This window comes from Pristiophorus japonicus, chromosome 10, assembly GCF_044704955.1.
Source record: "Pristiophorus japonicus isolate sPriJap1 chromosome 10, sPriJap1.hap1, whole genome shotgun sequence".
Lineage (NCBI taxonomy): Eukaryota > Metazoa > Chordata > Chondrichthyes > Pristiophoridae > Pristiophorus > Pristiophorus japonicus.
Window position 1 is genome coordinate 42,109,127 of NC_091986.1, and position 15,174 is coordinate 42,124,300.

The following is a 15,174-nucleotide window of genomic DNA, read 5'->3' on the forward strand; positions in this document are numbered from 1 at the left end:
CTATTAGGAAAGCAAATGGTATGTTAGCTTTTGTTACAAAGGGATTAGCATATTAGAGTAAAGAAGTCTTACTACAATTATACAAGGCATAGGTGAGGCCTATGGAATATTGTGTACAGTTCTGGGCTCCTTACCTAAGGAAAGACATACTTGCAACAAAGGTTCACTAGACTGGTTCCTGGGATGAGGAAATTGCCCTATGAGAAGAGATTGAGTAGACTACGCCGATATTCCTTAGAGTTTAGAAGAATAAGAGATGATCTAATTGAAACATACAAAATTCTGAAGAGGCTTGACAGGGTTAATGCTGAGAAGATGTACCAGATTTGCTGATGACACAAAGATACATGGGAAAGCAAGTTGTGTGGAGGATGCAAATAATCTGCAAAGGGATATAGATGGGCTAAGTGAGTGGGCAAAAATTTGGCAGATGGAGATGGGAAAATGTGAGGTTACCAACTTTGGTGGGAAAAATAAAAAAGCTAATTATTATTTAAATGGGGAGAGATTACGAAATGCAGAGATACAGATGGATCTAGGGGTACTTGTACATGAAACACAAAAAGTTAGTATGCAGGTGCAGCAAGTAGTTAGGGAGGCAACTGGAATGTTGGCTTTTATTGCAAGGGGGATGGAGTATAAAAGTAGGGAAGACCTGCTATAACTGTACAGGCATTAGTGAGACCACACCTGGAGTACTGCATATAGTTTTGGTCTCCTTATTTATGGAGGGATATACTTGCATTGGAGGCAGTTCAGAGAAGGTTCACTAGATTGATTCCTGAAATGAAGGGTTGTCTTATGAAGAAAGGTTGAGCAGGTTGGCCTATACTCATTGGAGTTTAGAAGAATGAGAGGTGATCTTATTGAAACTTATAAGATTCTGAGGGGTCTTGACCACGTAGATGCAGAGAGGATGTTCCTCCTCGTGAGGATTTATCTGTGATTTATTGCCCAGAGTTTCTGGCAGCAGTTGTCCTGGAGGACAATCCCGGAGGGTTGGAAACCCTATGTGTCTGTCATATTGACACTAGGTCCCCGCAGGAGATTCAGGGGCTGAGGTTGTGCACTTCTGTTGATCTGTCCCCCACCTACCCCCCAAAGTTTCTCCCGGACATTTTCGGGAGAGGAATATCCGCCCCTCCATTACTCTAGAACTGAAGAAGCTGTAACAAAAATGACACTTCAGCTGCAGCAGTTTCCTGTTCTGAAAATTGCCATTTTAATTATGAACTTATGGTACTCACATCGATTTGAAGTTGCACCAAAGCAGCAGCAACAAATGCCAAGGCTGCAAGAAACATCCCCACTGTCATTCTCTTCAGAGGCCTAGAAAAACAGACAAAATGCTGGTGTGAAACGTCAACATAGAATTTACAGCACAGAAACAGGCCATTCGGCCCAACATGCCTGTGCCTGTGTTTCCTACATTACAACAGTAGGTGCTATATAAATGCAATTTCTTTCTTTCATTCTTTCTTTCTTTAATTCTTTCTTTCCTTCACGAGCCTCCTCCCACTCTATTTACTTCATCTCACCCAATTGGCATAACCTTCTATTCTTTTCTCCCTCATATGCTTATCTAGCCTTCCCTTAAATACAACCATACTATTTGCTTCAAGTACTCCCTGTGGTAGCAAGTTCCACATTCTCACCACTCTCTGGATTTATTGGTGACTGTCTTATATTTATGGCCCCTAGTTCTGGTCTGCCCCACAAGTGGAAACATCTTTTCTATGTCTACCTATTAAAAACTTTCATAATTTTAAAGATCTCTATCAGGTCTCCCCTCAGCCTTCTATTTTCTGGGGAAAAGAGCCCCAGCCCATTCAGCCTCCCCTGATAGTAGAAAAGTTGAACAGAATTAATGTCCATTAGGTTCATTATGGTGGCTCTGAAAGGGATAGATTACAGGAGAAGATGATTTTCTCATAATATATAACAACGGAGTTGTATACAGATATCGAAACCAAGCTTCAGTCCTGTTGGTCCTACAAATTGCTCGTTTATATTGTGCCATTTGCTCATTCCGCCCTGGGCATTTGGTTTTGTACATGTAATAATGACCAACACTCCTGACTCTGGGGAACAGTTTCCATCACACTTTCTAGAAAGGCTCCCTTCTGTTTAACCAAAATGGACCTGTATTTTTCCTCATTTTAAACATTTTCCAGAAGATTTCTTTTTGTTAAATTTCCATACTAACTGCTTGAAGATTGATGGTTTGCGTAATGCTTAATTGGTAGCACGCTCACCTCTGAGTCAGAAGGTTGTGGGTTCAAGTCCCCACTCCAGAGATTGAGCACAGAAAATCTAGGCTGACATTCCAGTGCAGTGCTGAGGGAGTGCTGCATTGTCGGAGGTGCCATCTTTCAGATGAGTCATTAAACCGAGGCCCCGTCTGCTCTCTCAGGTGGGCATAAAAGATCCCATGGCACTATTTCAGAGAACAGCAGGGGAGTTCTCCCTAGTGTCTTGGCCAATATTTATCCCTCAATTAACATCACAAAAACAGATTATCTGGTCATTATCACATTGCTGTTTGTGGGAGCTTGCTGTGCGCAAATTGGCTGCCACATTTCCCACACTACAACAGTGACTACACTCCAAAAGTACTTCATTGGCTGTAAAGAGCTTTGAGACATCCAGTGGTCGTGAAAGGCGCTATTTAAATACAAATCTTTTTTTCTTTCTTGCATTGCACATTGCAATTTTGGGTATTCACAATATTGGCAATAACAATGTGAAAACGTCATCGGTACAAAGTGAATCCCTCTCTTGTTCTTTCCCTCACGCAATGGGCCAATACAGCACTCAGTCATCATTGGCAACAGGGCATCTTTAAAAAGAGCAGTGCTGAATAATTGGGTAAGGAAAACTTATATTTTCCATCCCAGTCAATGTAATGCTGAAAATCGATATCCTATCCAACCCAAATTCCCGATACAGGTTGGGAATCGTGTTCAACTTATACACTGCAATAATGAAACAGAATTGATAAGTTAAGATTGATATATACGTATGCAATGGTTCTGTAAAAACTATGTAAAGGATCATTATTCTATGATCCAGCCAGTCACCACTCAACAACAACAACTTGCATTTATATAGCGCCTTTAACGTAGTAAAACTTCACAGGTGCATGATCAGACAAAATTTGACACAGAGCCACGCGAGGAGATATTAGAGCAGGTAACCCAAAGCTTGGTCAAAGAGGTAGGTTTTAAGGAGCGTCTTAGAAATATAGAAACATAGAAAATAGGTGCAGGAGTAGGCCATTCAGCCCTTCGAGCCTGCACCGCCATTCAATGAGTTCATGGCTGAACATGCACTTCAGTACCCACTTCCTGCTTTCTCGCCATACCCCTTGATCCCCCGAGTAGTAAGGACTTCATCTAACTCCTTTTTGAATATATTTAGTGAATTGGCCTCAACTACTTTCTGTGGTAGAGAATTCCACAGGTTCACCACTCTCTGGGTGAAGAAGTTTCTCCTCATCTGGGTCCTAAATGGCTTACCCCTTATCCTTAGACTGTGACCCCTGGTTCTGGACTTCCCCAACATTGGGAACATTCTTCCTGCATCTAACCTGTCTAAACCCGTCAGAATTTTAAACGTTTCTATGAGGTCCCCTCTCATTCTTCTGAACTCCAGTGAATACAAGCCCAGTTGATCCAGTCTTTCTTGATAGGTCAGTCCCACCATCCCGGGAATCAGTCTGGTGAATCTTCGCTGCACTCCCTCAATAGCAAGAATGTCCTTCCTCAAGTTAGGAGACCAAAACTGTACACAATACTCCAGGTGTGGCCTCACCAAGGCCCTGTACAACTGTAGCAACACCTCCCTGCCCCTGTACTCAAATCCCCTCGCTATGAAGGCCAACATGCCATTTGCTTTTTTAACCGCCTGCTGTACCTGCATGCCAACCTTCAATGACTGATGTACCATGACACCCAGGTCTCGTTGCACCTCCCCTTTTCCTAATCTGTCACCATTCAGATAATAGTCTGTCTCTCTGTTTTTACCACCAAAGTGGATAACCTCACATTTATCCACATTATACTTCATCTGCCATGCATTTGCCCACTCACCTAACCTATCCAAGTCACTCTGCAGCCTCATAGTATCCTCCTTGCAGCTCACACTGCCACCCAACTTAGTGTCATCCGCAAATTTGGAGATACTACATTTAATCCCCTCGTCTAAATCATTAATGTACAATGTAAACAGCTGGGGCCCCAGCACAGAACCTTGCGGTACCCCACTAGTCACTGCCTGCCATTCTGAAAAGTACCCATTTACTCCTACTCTTTGCTTCCTGTCTGACAACCAGTTCTCAATCCACCCCCAATCCCATGTGCTTTAACTTTGCACATTAATCTCTTGTGTGGGACCTTGTCGAAAGCCTTCTGAAAGTCCAAATATACCACATCAACTGGTTCTCCCTTGTCCACTTTACTGGAAACATGCTCAAAAAATTCCAGAAGGTTTGTCAAGCATGATTTCCCTTTCACAAATCCATGCTGACTTGGACCTATCATGTCACCATTTTCCAAATGCACTGCTAGGACATCCTTAATAATTGATTCCATCATTTTACCCACTACTGAGGTCAGGCTGACCGGTCTATAATTCCCTGTTTTCTCTCTCCCTCCTTTTTTAAAAAGTGGGGTTACATTGGCTACCCTCCACTCGATAGGAACTGGTCCAGAGTCAATGGAATGTTGGAAAATGACTGTCAATGCATCCACTATTTCCAAGGCCACCTCCTTACGTACTCTGGGATGCAGTCCATCAGGCCCTAGGGATTTATCGGCCTTCAATCCCATCAATTTCCCCAACACAATTTCCCGACTAATAAAGATTTCCCTCAGTTCCTCCTCCTTACTAGACCCTCTGACCCCTTTTATATCCGGAAGGTTGTTGATGTCCTCCTTAGTGAATACCGAACCAAAGTACTTGTTCAATTGGTCTGCCATTTCTTTGTTCCCAGTTATGACTTCCCCTGATTCTGACTGCAGGGGACCTACGTTTGTCTTTACCAACCTTTTTCTCTTTACATACCTATAGAAACTTTTGCAATCCGCCTTAATGTTCCCTGCAAGCTTCTTCTCGTACTCCATTTTCCCTGCCCTAATCAAACCCTTTGTCCTCCTCTGCTGAGTTCTAAATTTCTCCCAGTCCCCGGGTTCACTGCTATTTCTGGCCAATTTGTATGCCACTTCCTTGGCTTTAATACTATCCCTGATTTCCCTTGATAGCCACGGTTGAGCCACCTTCCCTTTTTTATTTTTATGCCAGACAGGAATGTACAATTGTTGTAGTTCATCCATGCGGTCTCTAAATGTCTGCCATTGCCCATCCACAGTCAACCCCTTAAGTATCATTCGCCAATCTATCCTAGCCAATTCACGCCTCATACCTTCAAAGTTACCCTTCTTTAAGTTCTGGACCATGGTCACTGAATTAACTGTTTCATTCTCCATCCTAATGCAGAATTCCACCATATTATGGTCACTCTTCCCAAAGGGGCCTCGCACAATGAGATTGCTAATTAATCCTCTCTCATTACACAACACCCAGTCTAAGATGGCCTTCCCCCTAGTTGGTTTCTCGACATATTGGTCTAGAAAACCATCCCTTATGCACTCCAGGAAATCCTCCTCCACCGTATTGCTTCCAGTTTAGCTCGCCCAATCTATGTGCATATTAAAGTCACCCATTATAACTGCTGCACCTTTATTGCATGCACCCCTAATTTCCTGTTTGATACCCTCCCCAACATCACTACTACAGTTTGGAGGGCTGTACACAACTCCCACTAACGTTTTTTGCCCTTTGGAATTCTGCAGCTCTACCCATATAGATTCCACATCATCCAAGCTAATGTCCTTCCGAACTATTGCATTAATCTCCTCTTGAACCAGCAATGCTACCCCACCTCCTTTTCCTTTTATTCTATCCTTCTTGAATGTTGAATACCCCTGGATGTTGAGTTCCCAGCCCTGATCATCCTGGAGCCACGTCTCCGTAATCCCAATCACATCATATTTGTTAACATCTATTTGCACAGTTAATTCATCCACCTTATTGCGGATACTCCTTGCATTAAGACACAAAGCCTTCAGGCTTGTTTTTTTAACACCCTTTGTCCTTTTAGAATTTTGCTGTACAGTGGCCCTTTTTGTTCTTTGCCTTGGGTTTCTCTGCCCTCCACTTTTCCTCATCTCCTTTCTGTCTTTTGCTTTTACCTCCTTTTTGTCTCCCTCTGTCTCCCTGCATTGGTTCCCATCCTCCTGCCATATTAGTTTAACTCCTCCCCAACAGCACTAGCAAACACTCCCCCTAGGACATTGGTTCCGGTCCTGCCCAGGTGCAGACCGTCTGGTTTGTACTGGTCCCACCTCCCCCAGAACCGGTTCCAATGCCCCAGGAATTTGAATCCCTCCCTGCTGCACCACTGCTCAAGCCACGTATTCATCTGCGCTATCCTGCGATTCCTACTCTGACTAGCACGTGGCACTGGTAGCAATCCCGAGATTACTACTTTTGAGGTCCTACTTTTTAATTTAGCTCCTAGCTCCTTAAATTCGTTTAGTAGGACCTCATCCTTTTTTTACCTATGTCGTTGGTACCAATGTGCACCACGACAACTGGCTGTTCTCCCTCCCTTTTCAGAATGTCCTGCACCCGCTCCGAGACATCCTTGACCCTTGCACCAGGGAGGCAACATACCATCCTGGAGTCTCGGTTGCGGCTGCAGAAGCGCCTATCTATTCCCCTCACCATTGAATCCCTATCACTATCGCTCTCCCACTCTTTTTCCTGCCCTTCTGTGCAACAGAGCCAGCCACGGTGCCATGGACTTGGCTGCTGCTGCCCTCCCCTGATGAGTCATCCCCCCCAACAGTACTCAATGCAGTGTATCTGTTTTGCAGGGGCATGACCACAGGGGACCCCTGCACTACCTTCCTTGCACTACTCTTCCTGCTGGTCTTCCATTCCCTATCTGGCTGTGGACCCTTCTCCTGCGGTAAGACCAACTCACTACACGTGCTACTCACGTCATTCTCAGCATCGTGGATGCTCCAGAGTGAATCCACCCTCAGCTCCAACTCCGCAACGTGGACCGTCAGGAGCTCGAGGCGGATACACTTCCCGCACACGTAGTCGTCAGGGACACTGGAAGTGTCCCTGAGTTCCCACATGGTACAGGAGGAGCATAACACCCGACCGAGCTCTCCTGCCATGATTTAACCCTTCGATACACTTAAATTGTCTTAAAGGAGGGGAGAGGGGCGGAGAGGGAATTCCAGAGCTTAGGGCCTCGGCAGCTGAAAGCATGGCTGCCAATGGATGGGTGAAATAAGTAGCAGATGTGCAAGAAGTTAGAATTAGAGGAGCACATAGATCTCGGACGGTTTTAGGGTTGGACAGAAATACTCTTACCCAGAGCTCCATATTGGATTTTAAGCCCATATTCATTTGTCACATGGATTCAGCATCCGCAGTGGCCAGTTTGGTTCAATCCCTTGTGCTACACCATGCTGGAATATTCCACTCTGCCAAGATGCTAACTAGCAATCCCAGAATTCTAAAAGATGCATCTAAACCTCCAGGCATGCCAGATTGTTATACTTACGTAAAGTTTAATTTGCACTTAGCAATCAAGGGATAAACAATACCATCGACAACTGGAACCAAGATCAGAATCAGAATCGGGTTGACTGTCTGTGCAAAAGTCAGAAGAACAAAATCAATCAGATTGCACATCAAGAGCTACCAGTTACTCTATGCAAAGCTCAACATGAGAAGTGATATATTCAAACCTTAATGACATACCTGCATCTGATCAGGATGGATATCAAGGCCTCCCTACAGAAACGTAAATATATCATAATAAATACCAGTCCATTAAAAAAAAAGTATAAAATGCATAATGTTAAATTGTTTATTAATATTCTTACAAAATTTCCATCCATTCTGGTGGCTTGGAAAGTCCATCTTGAGCCCTGTATGCATAAGTAAGAAAATCCACAATCGTGAGAGCTCGCAATGATTAACTGAAAACAATGTAAATGAATTAGGTGCATTGTACACAGATAATTGAGCACAAAATCTAGGCTGACACAGCCAGTGCAGATCTGAGGATCTGTCGGAGGTGCCATCTTTTGGATGAGATGTTAAACCGAGGACCCATCTGCTCTCTCAGGTCAACATAAAAGATCCCGTGGCACTATTTCAAAGAAGAGCAGGGGAGTTTTCCTTGGTATCCTGACCAATATCTATCCCTCAATCATAACAAAAAGAGACTATCTGGTCATTATCACATTGCTGTTTGTGGGAGTTTGCTGTGCGCAAGTTGGCTGCCGCATTTGCTACATTACACCAGTGACTACACTTCAAAAAGTACTTCATTGGCTGTAAAGCATTTTGCGATATCCAGTGGTCGTGAAAGGCGCTATATAAATGCAAGTCTTTCTTTCCCTGAGATTGACTATCGTACATTCTATACATGGGAACGCATGCAAGGTAGGATGAGACATAACTGTAGCATAAGCACAACTGATGTTTCCACTTGTGGGGGAATCCAAAATTAGAAGTCATAAATATCAGATAGTCACTAGTGAAAAAATAAGGAATTCAGGAGAAACTTCTTTACCCAGAGAGTGGTGAGAATGTGGAACTCACTACAACAGTGGAGTGGCTGAGACGGATAGTGTAGATTTTGAGCTGAAGGGTGCAGTCTATGCAATAAACTAAAGTTCAAGTATAAATGAAGGGTCACACTCGAAATGATAGCCAAATGCTGATTAACTTGCTGCGGATTTCCAACATTTTCTATTTTCTTTTGAAAATTCAATGGCTGGTAAATTCCTCGGGTTTCACTGATATTACTTTGACAGAAGTGCGTCAGAAATCCTGGCAGGGTGGGAGCAGCTGTTGAGGAATTCCCTTACCTACGTTATCTTTGCAATTGCAAATCAGGGGACCTTTGGGTCCATTGGATGAGCCTCTTCAGTTTCAGTTGTACCTAAGTGGGTAGTACACTCGTCTCTTAATCAGTAGGTTGTGGGTTCAAGTCCCATTCCAGGAACTTGAGCACATAAATAAAAATCTAGGCTGACACTCCAGTGCTGAGGGAGTGCTGCACAGTCGGAGGTGCCGTCTTTCGGATGAGACGTTAAACCAAGACCCCGTCTGCTCTCTCAGGTGGACGTAAGATCCCCTGGCACTATTTTGAATAAGAGCAGGGGAGTTACCCGGTGTCCTGGCCAATATTTATCCTCAATCAACATAACAAAAACAGATTATCTGGTCATTATCACATTGTTGTTTGTGGGAGTTTGTTGTGCACAAATTGGTTGCCGTGTTTCCCACATTACAACAGTGACTACACTTCCAAAAGTACTTCATTGGCTGTAAAGCGGTTTGAGACATCCGGTGGTCATGAAAGTCGCTATATAAATGCAAGTTTTTCTTTCATTTAGGTAACCGAAAGTAGAAGAGGCTTAAATCTTACCTGCTGGTCAAATAAAGCCCAGAACATTGGGAGCGGGATGTACAGAAAGAGCACTTTCAGCACTATCTTGATCTGAGCAATCAAACGTTCCTAAATTAGTTGATAAAGAGAACAAACAGTGAAATCAAAGCAAATTGTTTCCTAGATCTTCTGTGTATTTCCTGAGATGTACAAAGAATTAGCTGTGCACCTCGGGCTTGGTGACATCAATCCTGTCACCATAACAGCCAATGCTGTATGCAGCATTTAAGAGCAAACTAAACCCACTTGCTTCAAGTGCAACACTTCAGCTTAACCAGCAAGAACAGCCTGCAAAACATGTCTGTCAATGATTTTGTGATATCTTTGACACAGCTACACATGCACACACACTACAAGATGGCTCCTAACAGAACTGTGGTCACATGACCTTGCCACATGACCTTTTATTGTTATTACATCAGTAGTTATTATCAGTAGTCCACTAGGTGGAGCTCCAGTACAGATTTTTACGTCGTTTTACATGACTGCTGACATCTGCACGAATCTAGAATTCCCCCCTTGCCCCCCCCCAACATTTACCACAATACAATTTACAGCCTGAGCAACACCTTATGAGCTTGTGACTTTAAATTATGAATGCAATCACAAAAATTTTTTTTACATGCATATTCATTAAGCCTCAGCTGGAGTAATGTGTCCAATTCTGGGCACCCCACTTTAAGAAGGAGGTCAATCTCTGGGAGAGAGTTGCAGAGGAGATTTACTGGAATGGTACCAGGGATGGACTTCCGTTATGCGGAGGGACTGGAGAATTTGGGGCTGTTTTCCTTAGAGCAGAGATGGTTAAGGGGAGATTTAATCAAGGCGTTCAAAATTATGAAAGGTTTCGATAGCGTAGATAGGGAGAAACTGTTTCCACTGGCAGGAGGTTCAGTAACCAGGGGACGCAGGTTCAAGATAATAGGCAAAAGAACCAGAGGCGAGGTGAAGAGAAAATTTCTTATACAGTGAGTAGTTATGATCTGGAATGCACTGCCTGAAATATACTTGAAGCGGATAAAAGAGCAGGGGGAGTGGGACTAATTGGATATCTCTTTCAAAGAGCCGGCACTAGAACGATGGGCCAAACGGCCTCCTTCGGTGCTGTACGATTCTATGATTAGAAACTATTATGGAAAAAAAACTCTACCTACAAACTCACATCATACTTCTCCGTAGCCCAGTCCATGAAATGTTCTCGTTTAGGGTACTGTTTGCCACGATGCCTGAATCTGTTTTTGATAGCAAACTGTTGAGAAAAAAAAACATCATTTTGAAAAAAGTATTGACAATATTACACAAAATTGTAATAGCATTCACAGAAATACTAAGGAATTTATGCCTGGCATTTATTAATAGTTTCATCATATCTAAGGAATACTATTAATGGGAAGGAGGGGAACATGGTAGGTCAATGTGTGTTGGTGAAACATTGGTTGATGTACATGATGTTCCCACTTGCTGAGTTCTCGATCCCAGTTTCTTCCCATGCTCGGGAGGAACAGGTGGACCTATGGTTTCCAAAGATCTCCACCACTGGGGTTTTCCTCAAGTCATGTGTGGGTCTGTTGTAAACTAAGTGATGGAGATTGATGGCTAACAACTCCATTATTGCTGCATCATGCGACTGCCAGGATGGTGGAAGGATAACTAGATGGACCTTGGACTCTTAACTAGCAATTCCTATGTAATTGCGCCATTATTGGATGTGCTGATTGAACATCGGTAACCACCCTTCCCCTTTCATTTAGGGACTTGGAACAAGAAGGCTGCAGACCACCTCTGCATGGCATGTAGCACTAGAAGTTAACAATACGTAGTCCTCGACTATACCAGGTACCAGCATCGATATGGAGCCACCTGTACCATCACAAGTTAGAGTCATCAGCATACGAACACACATCAAGAATTGGAAGATGCATCACCCTCTGTCATTGAGAAGTCACAGGCGTTTTAGACCCAATGTCCAAACAGAAGGAATGGAAGGTGTGGAGATCCATTGCCCAACATCAAAGAGAAGTACCAAACTACAATGGAAGGCGGGATGGAAAAGAAGAAGATGAAAAAGTGGAAGTAAAGAGAAGATACGGAATGATGACATGCTAGGTGTAAGATTGTCTGTAATACAAACCACCATGGAGGCAATGCAAACCAACATGATGGAAACCTTTGTGACCAAGATGCCTTAGCAGCAAAGCAAAATCACTCCAAACTGTTCTGGTGGTGACTATATTTCCACATTGAGTCTATTAACCCAGGAGCCCCATAGTCAAGACATTCCTGTAGAGAGGTTGCAGTCAGCTGTGAGACAAGGTATCTCTGACGTTATGGAGGTACAATAGTTTATCTCCAGACAGGTCACTATCAACCATGAGCAAATGTCTCACCACTGTATACGGGACTCGGCTGCGGCTCATTTCTCTCAAGACCTGATAGAGGTCTTAAAAATTATGAAGGGGTTCGATAGTGTAGACACAGAGCAGATATTTCCACTTAGTGTGGAGTCAAAATCTAGGGGGTTGTAAATATAAGATAGTCACTAATAAATCCAATAAGGAATTCAGGGGAACCTCTTTGCTCAGTAGTTAGAATATGGAACCTGCTACTGCATGGAGTGGTTGAGGCAATTAGCATAGATGCATTTAAGGGAAAACTTGATAAATGCATGAGAGAGAAAGGAATAGAAGGTTATGCCGATAGGTTGAGATGAAGTAAGGTGGGAGGAGGCTTGTGTGGAATATAAACCTCAACCTCTACCACCGAGATGGATAAGGGCAGCAGGCACATGGAAGCACCATCACCTCCAAGTTCCCCTTCAAGTTGCACACCATCCTGACTTGGAAATATATCATCGTTGCTGGGTCAAAATCCTAGAACTCCCTCCCTAACAGTACTGTGGGAGCACCTTCACCACACGGACTGCAGCGTTCGAGAAGGCGCCTCACCACCATCTTCTCAAAGGCAACTAGGGATGGGCAATAAATGCTGGCCTTGCCAGCAACACCCACATCCCAGGAACAAATTTTAAAAAAATAAACAAACAACGGCCTAGACCAGTTAGGCCGAATGGCAGGTTTCTATGCTGTAAAATTCTTTGTAATTCTGTGTTCAAAATAGGGGTCTCCAGAGGTGGGACACTGTAACTCAAGTTAGCTGTTTGTCTCTGATGTCAAGAGACCCTGACCATATACCTTTTAATGCCCAATCCCAAAATACAATGAGCCAATGATCAGCAAAAAAGGTGAATGGAAAAAAGGATTGTAGACAACTGTGGCAGTAATGGGAAGAGCTTTTTTAGTTATGTAAAGAGTCAGAACTATCAAAGATTGTATTGGGCCACTGAATAGTGTTCAAGGACAGGTTAAAAATGATTCACTGAGTATGGCGGAAATATTAAATGAGTACTTTGCATCAGTATTCACCCTTGAAGAAGATGCTCGAATATTATAATTTAATAATACTAGTTTTGTCAGTAACGTTAGCATAGATAAGCATATTGTTTTAGAAAGAATTAAGAAAAAAAATAGATAGAGCAGCAGGGCTGGATGATATCCACCCAAGGGTCCTCCGGGAGATGGGACATGTGCTATGCGAGCCCCTGGCCTGTATTTTTAATAGCTCACTGCACTCTGGAATGGTTTTTACAGATTTGAAGGAGGCTAATATGGTCCCCATTTTAAAAAAAGGTGACAAGGCAGACCCAGGTAACTATAGGCCCATCAGTTTAACATCAGTAATAGGTAAGATGCTTAAAGGATTATAAGGGATGCAATATATGAATACTTGGATAGGGAGGGACATATTAGGGACACCCAACATGGCTAATTGCATTTTTTTTTAAAGTTACAAATTTGGTGGATGAGGGACGCCGAGAAAACATTGTCTACTTAGATTTCCAAAAAGCTTTTGACAAGGTACCTCATAAGAGGCTTCTCGATAAGATCGGAGCCTCTGGTATTAGTAGAAATATATTGAGCTAGATTCAGAACTGGCTGGCAGGACGCAGGTAAAGAGCAGTTATAAATGGATTTGGATCTGTTTGGAGACCGGTCACCAATGGTGTCCCGCAGGAATCAGTGTTGGGACCATTGCTTTTTACTATTTTGATTAATGATCTGGATTCAGGGGTTGGCGGCACAATTTGCAAATTTGCAGATGATACCAAGATCTGGGCGAGTGCTAGAACTATAGAAGGGGCTCGTCTGATTCAGGCAGATCTTAATGTGTTGGGAGATTGGGCTCAAGATTAGAAAATGATGCATAATTTAGATAAGTGCAGTGTTATGCATGTGGGCAGGGCAAATGCTCAACATTCATACCCCCTCCCGGGAAAGGCATTAAAGATGGTGGAGATAGAAAGAGATTTGGGCATTCTAGTGCATACATCCTTAAAGGTACACGAGCAATGCCGAGCAGCAATAGCTGTGTATCCATAGGACAATTGAGTATAAGACGAGGCAAACTGTTCTGTCCTTATATAAGCCATTAATCCAGCCACACTTAGTATACTGAGTCCAATTTTGGTCTCCTCACATGGTGGGTGATATTGAGGTTCTGGAAAGGGTGCAGAAGTGGGCCACTGGACTAATTCAAAGTTGAAAGCATCTTAGTTATCAAGATAGGTTAATAGAGTTGGAACTCTTTACCTTAGAGCAGCGTAGACTTACGGGGGATATGATTGAGGTTAATAAGATAATGAGAGAATAGACAGTGTTCCAGCTGACAATTTATTTCAATTAAATAGGTTCGGCAGGACCAGGGGGCATAAATTTAAGTTGTATATGGCTAGATCTAGGTTAGATGTCAGGGGGTGGTTCTTTTCATGTGGTGGATGCAGATTCACTGAATTCCTCTAGCAAAAGCTGGATTTGTTGCTGGCTGTGGCGGAGATTACCTTTTACAGAGCTCGGTACTGCAGGGAATTTAATGGCCAGAGTGATCTCCTGGACTAGTTTTAATCGCCTAGATAAGTCGGAGAGGAATTTCCCAGATTTGTTCCCCCAAATTAGCCTGGATTTTTTATCTGTTTTTTTGCGCCTCCCAGGAGATCACAAGGTTTCGGGTGGGGTGGAGCGTATATGTTGGGATACAAAAGGTATTGCAATTGTGTGGGACAGGCTTGATGGACCAGATGGTCTTTAGCTGTTCGTATTTTACATGGATCCCCAAGTCTCTTTGGACTTCCACTGTTATTTAGTTGTTCACCATTTAGAAAGTACCCTGTTCTGTCCTTTTTAGGTCCAAAGTAGATGACCTCACATTTGCTTACATTGAAATCTATTTGCCACAGTTTTGTCCATTCGCTTAATCTATCAATATCCCTTTGTAATTTTATGCTTCCATCTGTACTGCTTACAATCCCAGCTATCATTGCATCATCGGCAAATTTGGATACGTGGTTTTCTATCCCATAATCTAAGTCGTACCTTTCATAACCTTCCTGCACGGGTGCGAGCAGTGGAAGGAAGGTAGTGCAGGAGTCCTCTGCGGTCATCTCCCTCCAAAACAGATATACACCTTGAGTACTGTTGGGGGAGATGACTCATCAGGGGAGAGCAGCAGCAGCCAAGTTCATGGCACCGTGGGTGGCTCTGCTGCGCAGGAGGGCAGGAAAAAGAGTGGGAGAGCTA

The 15,174-nt window shown here is 43.3% G+C and overlaps 1 protein-coding gene across 1 annotated transcript in view; it reads right to left on the reverse strand.

Moving 5' to 3' along the window:
• Positions 1 to 15,174, reverse strand: part of LOC139274586 (solute carrier family 15 member 1-like) — a 74,239-nt gene that overhangs the window by 33,641 nt on the left and 25,424 nt on the right. Inside the window, exons 12-17 of the mRNA XM_070891267.1 lie at positions 10,707 to 10,793; positions 9,524 to 9,613; positions 7,968 to 8,012; positions 7,843 to 7,875; positions 7,643 to 7,731; positions 1,248 to 1,329 (exon numbers count right to left, since the gene is read on the reverse strand). Coding sequence (XP_070747368.1) covers positions 1,248 to 1,329; positions 7,643 to 7,731; positions 7,843 to 7,875; positions 7,968 to 8,012; positions 9,524 to 9,613; positions 10,707 to 10,793 — 426 coding nt within the window. The remainder of the gene's footprint in view (positions 1 to 1,247; positions 1,330 to 7,642; positions 7,732 to 7,842; positions 7,876 to 7,967; positions 8,013 to 9,523; positions 9,614 to 10,706; positions 10,794 to 15,174) is intronic.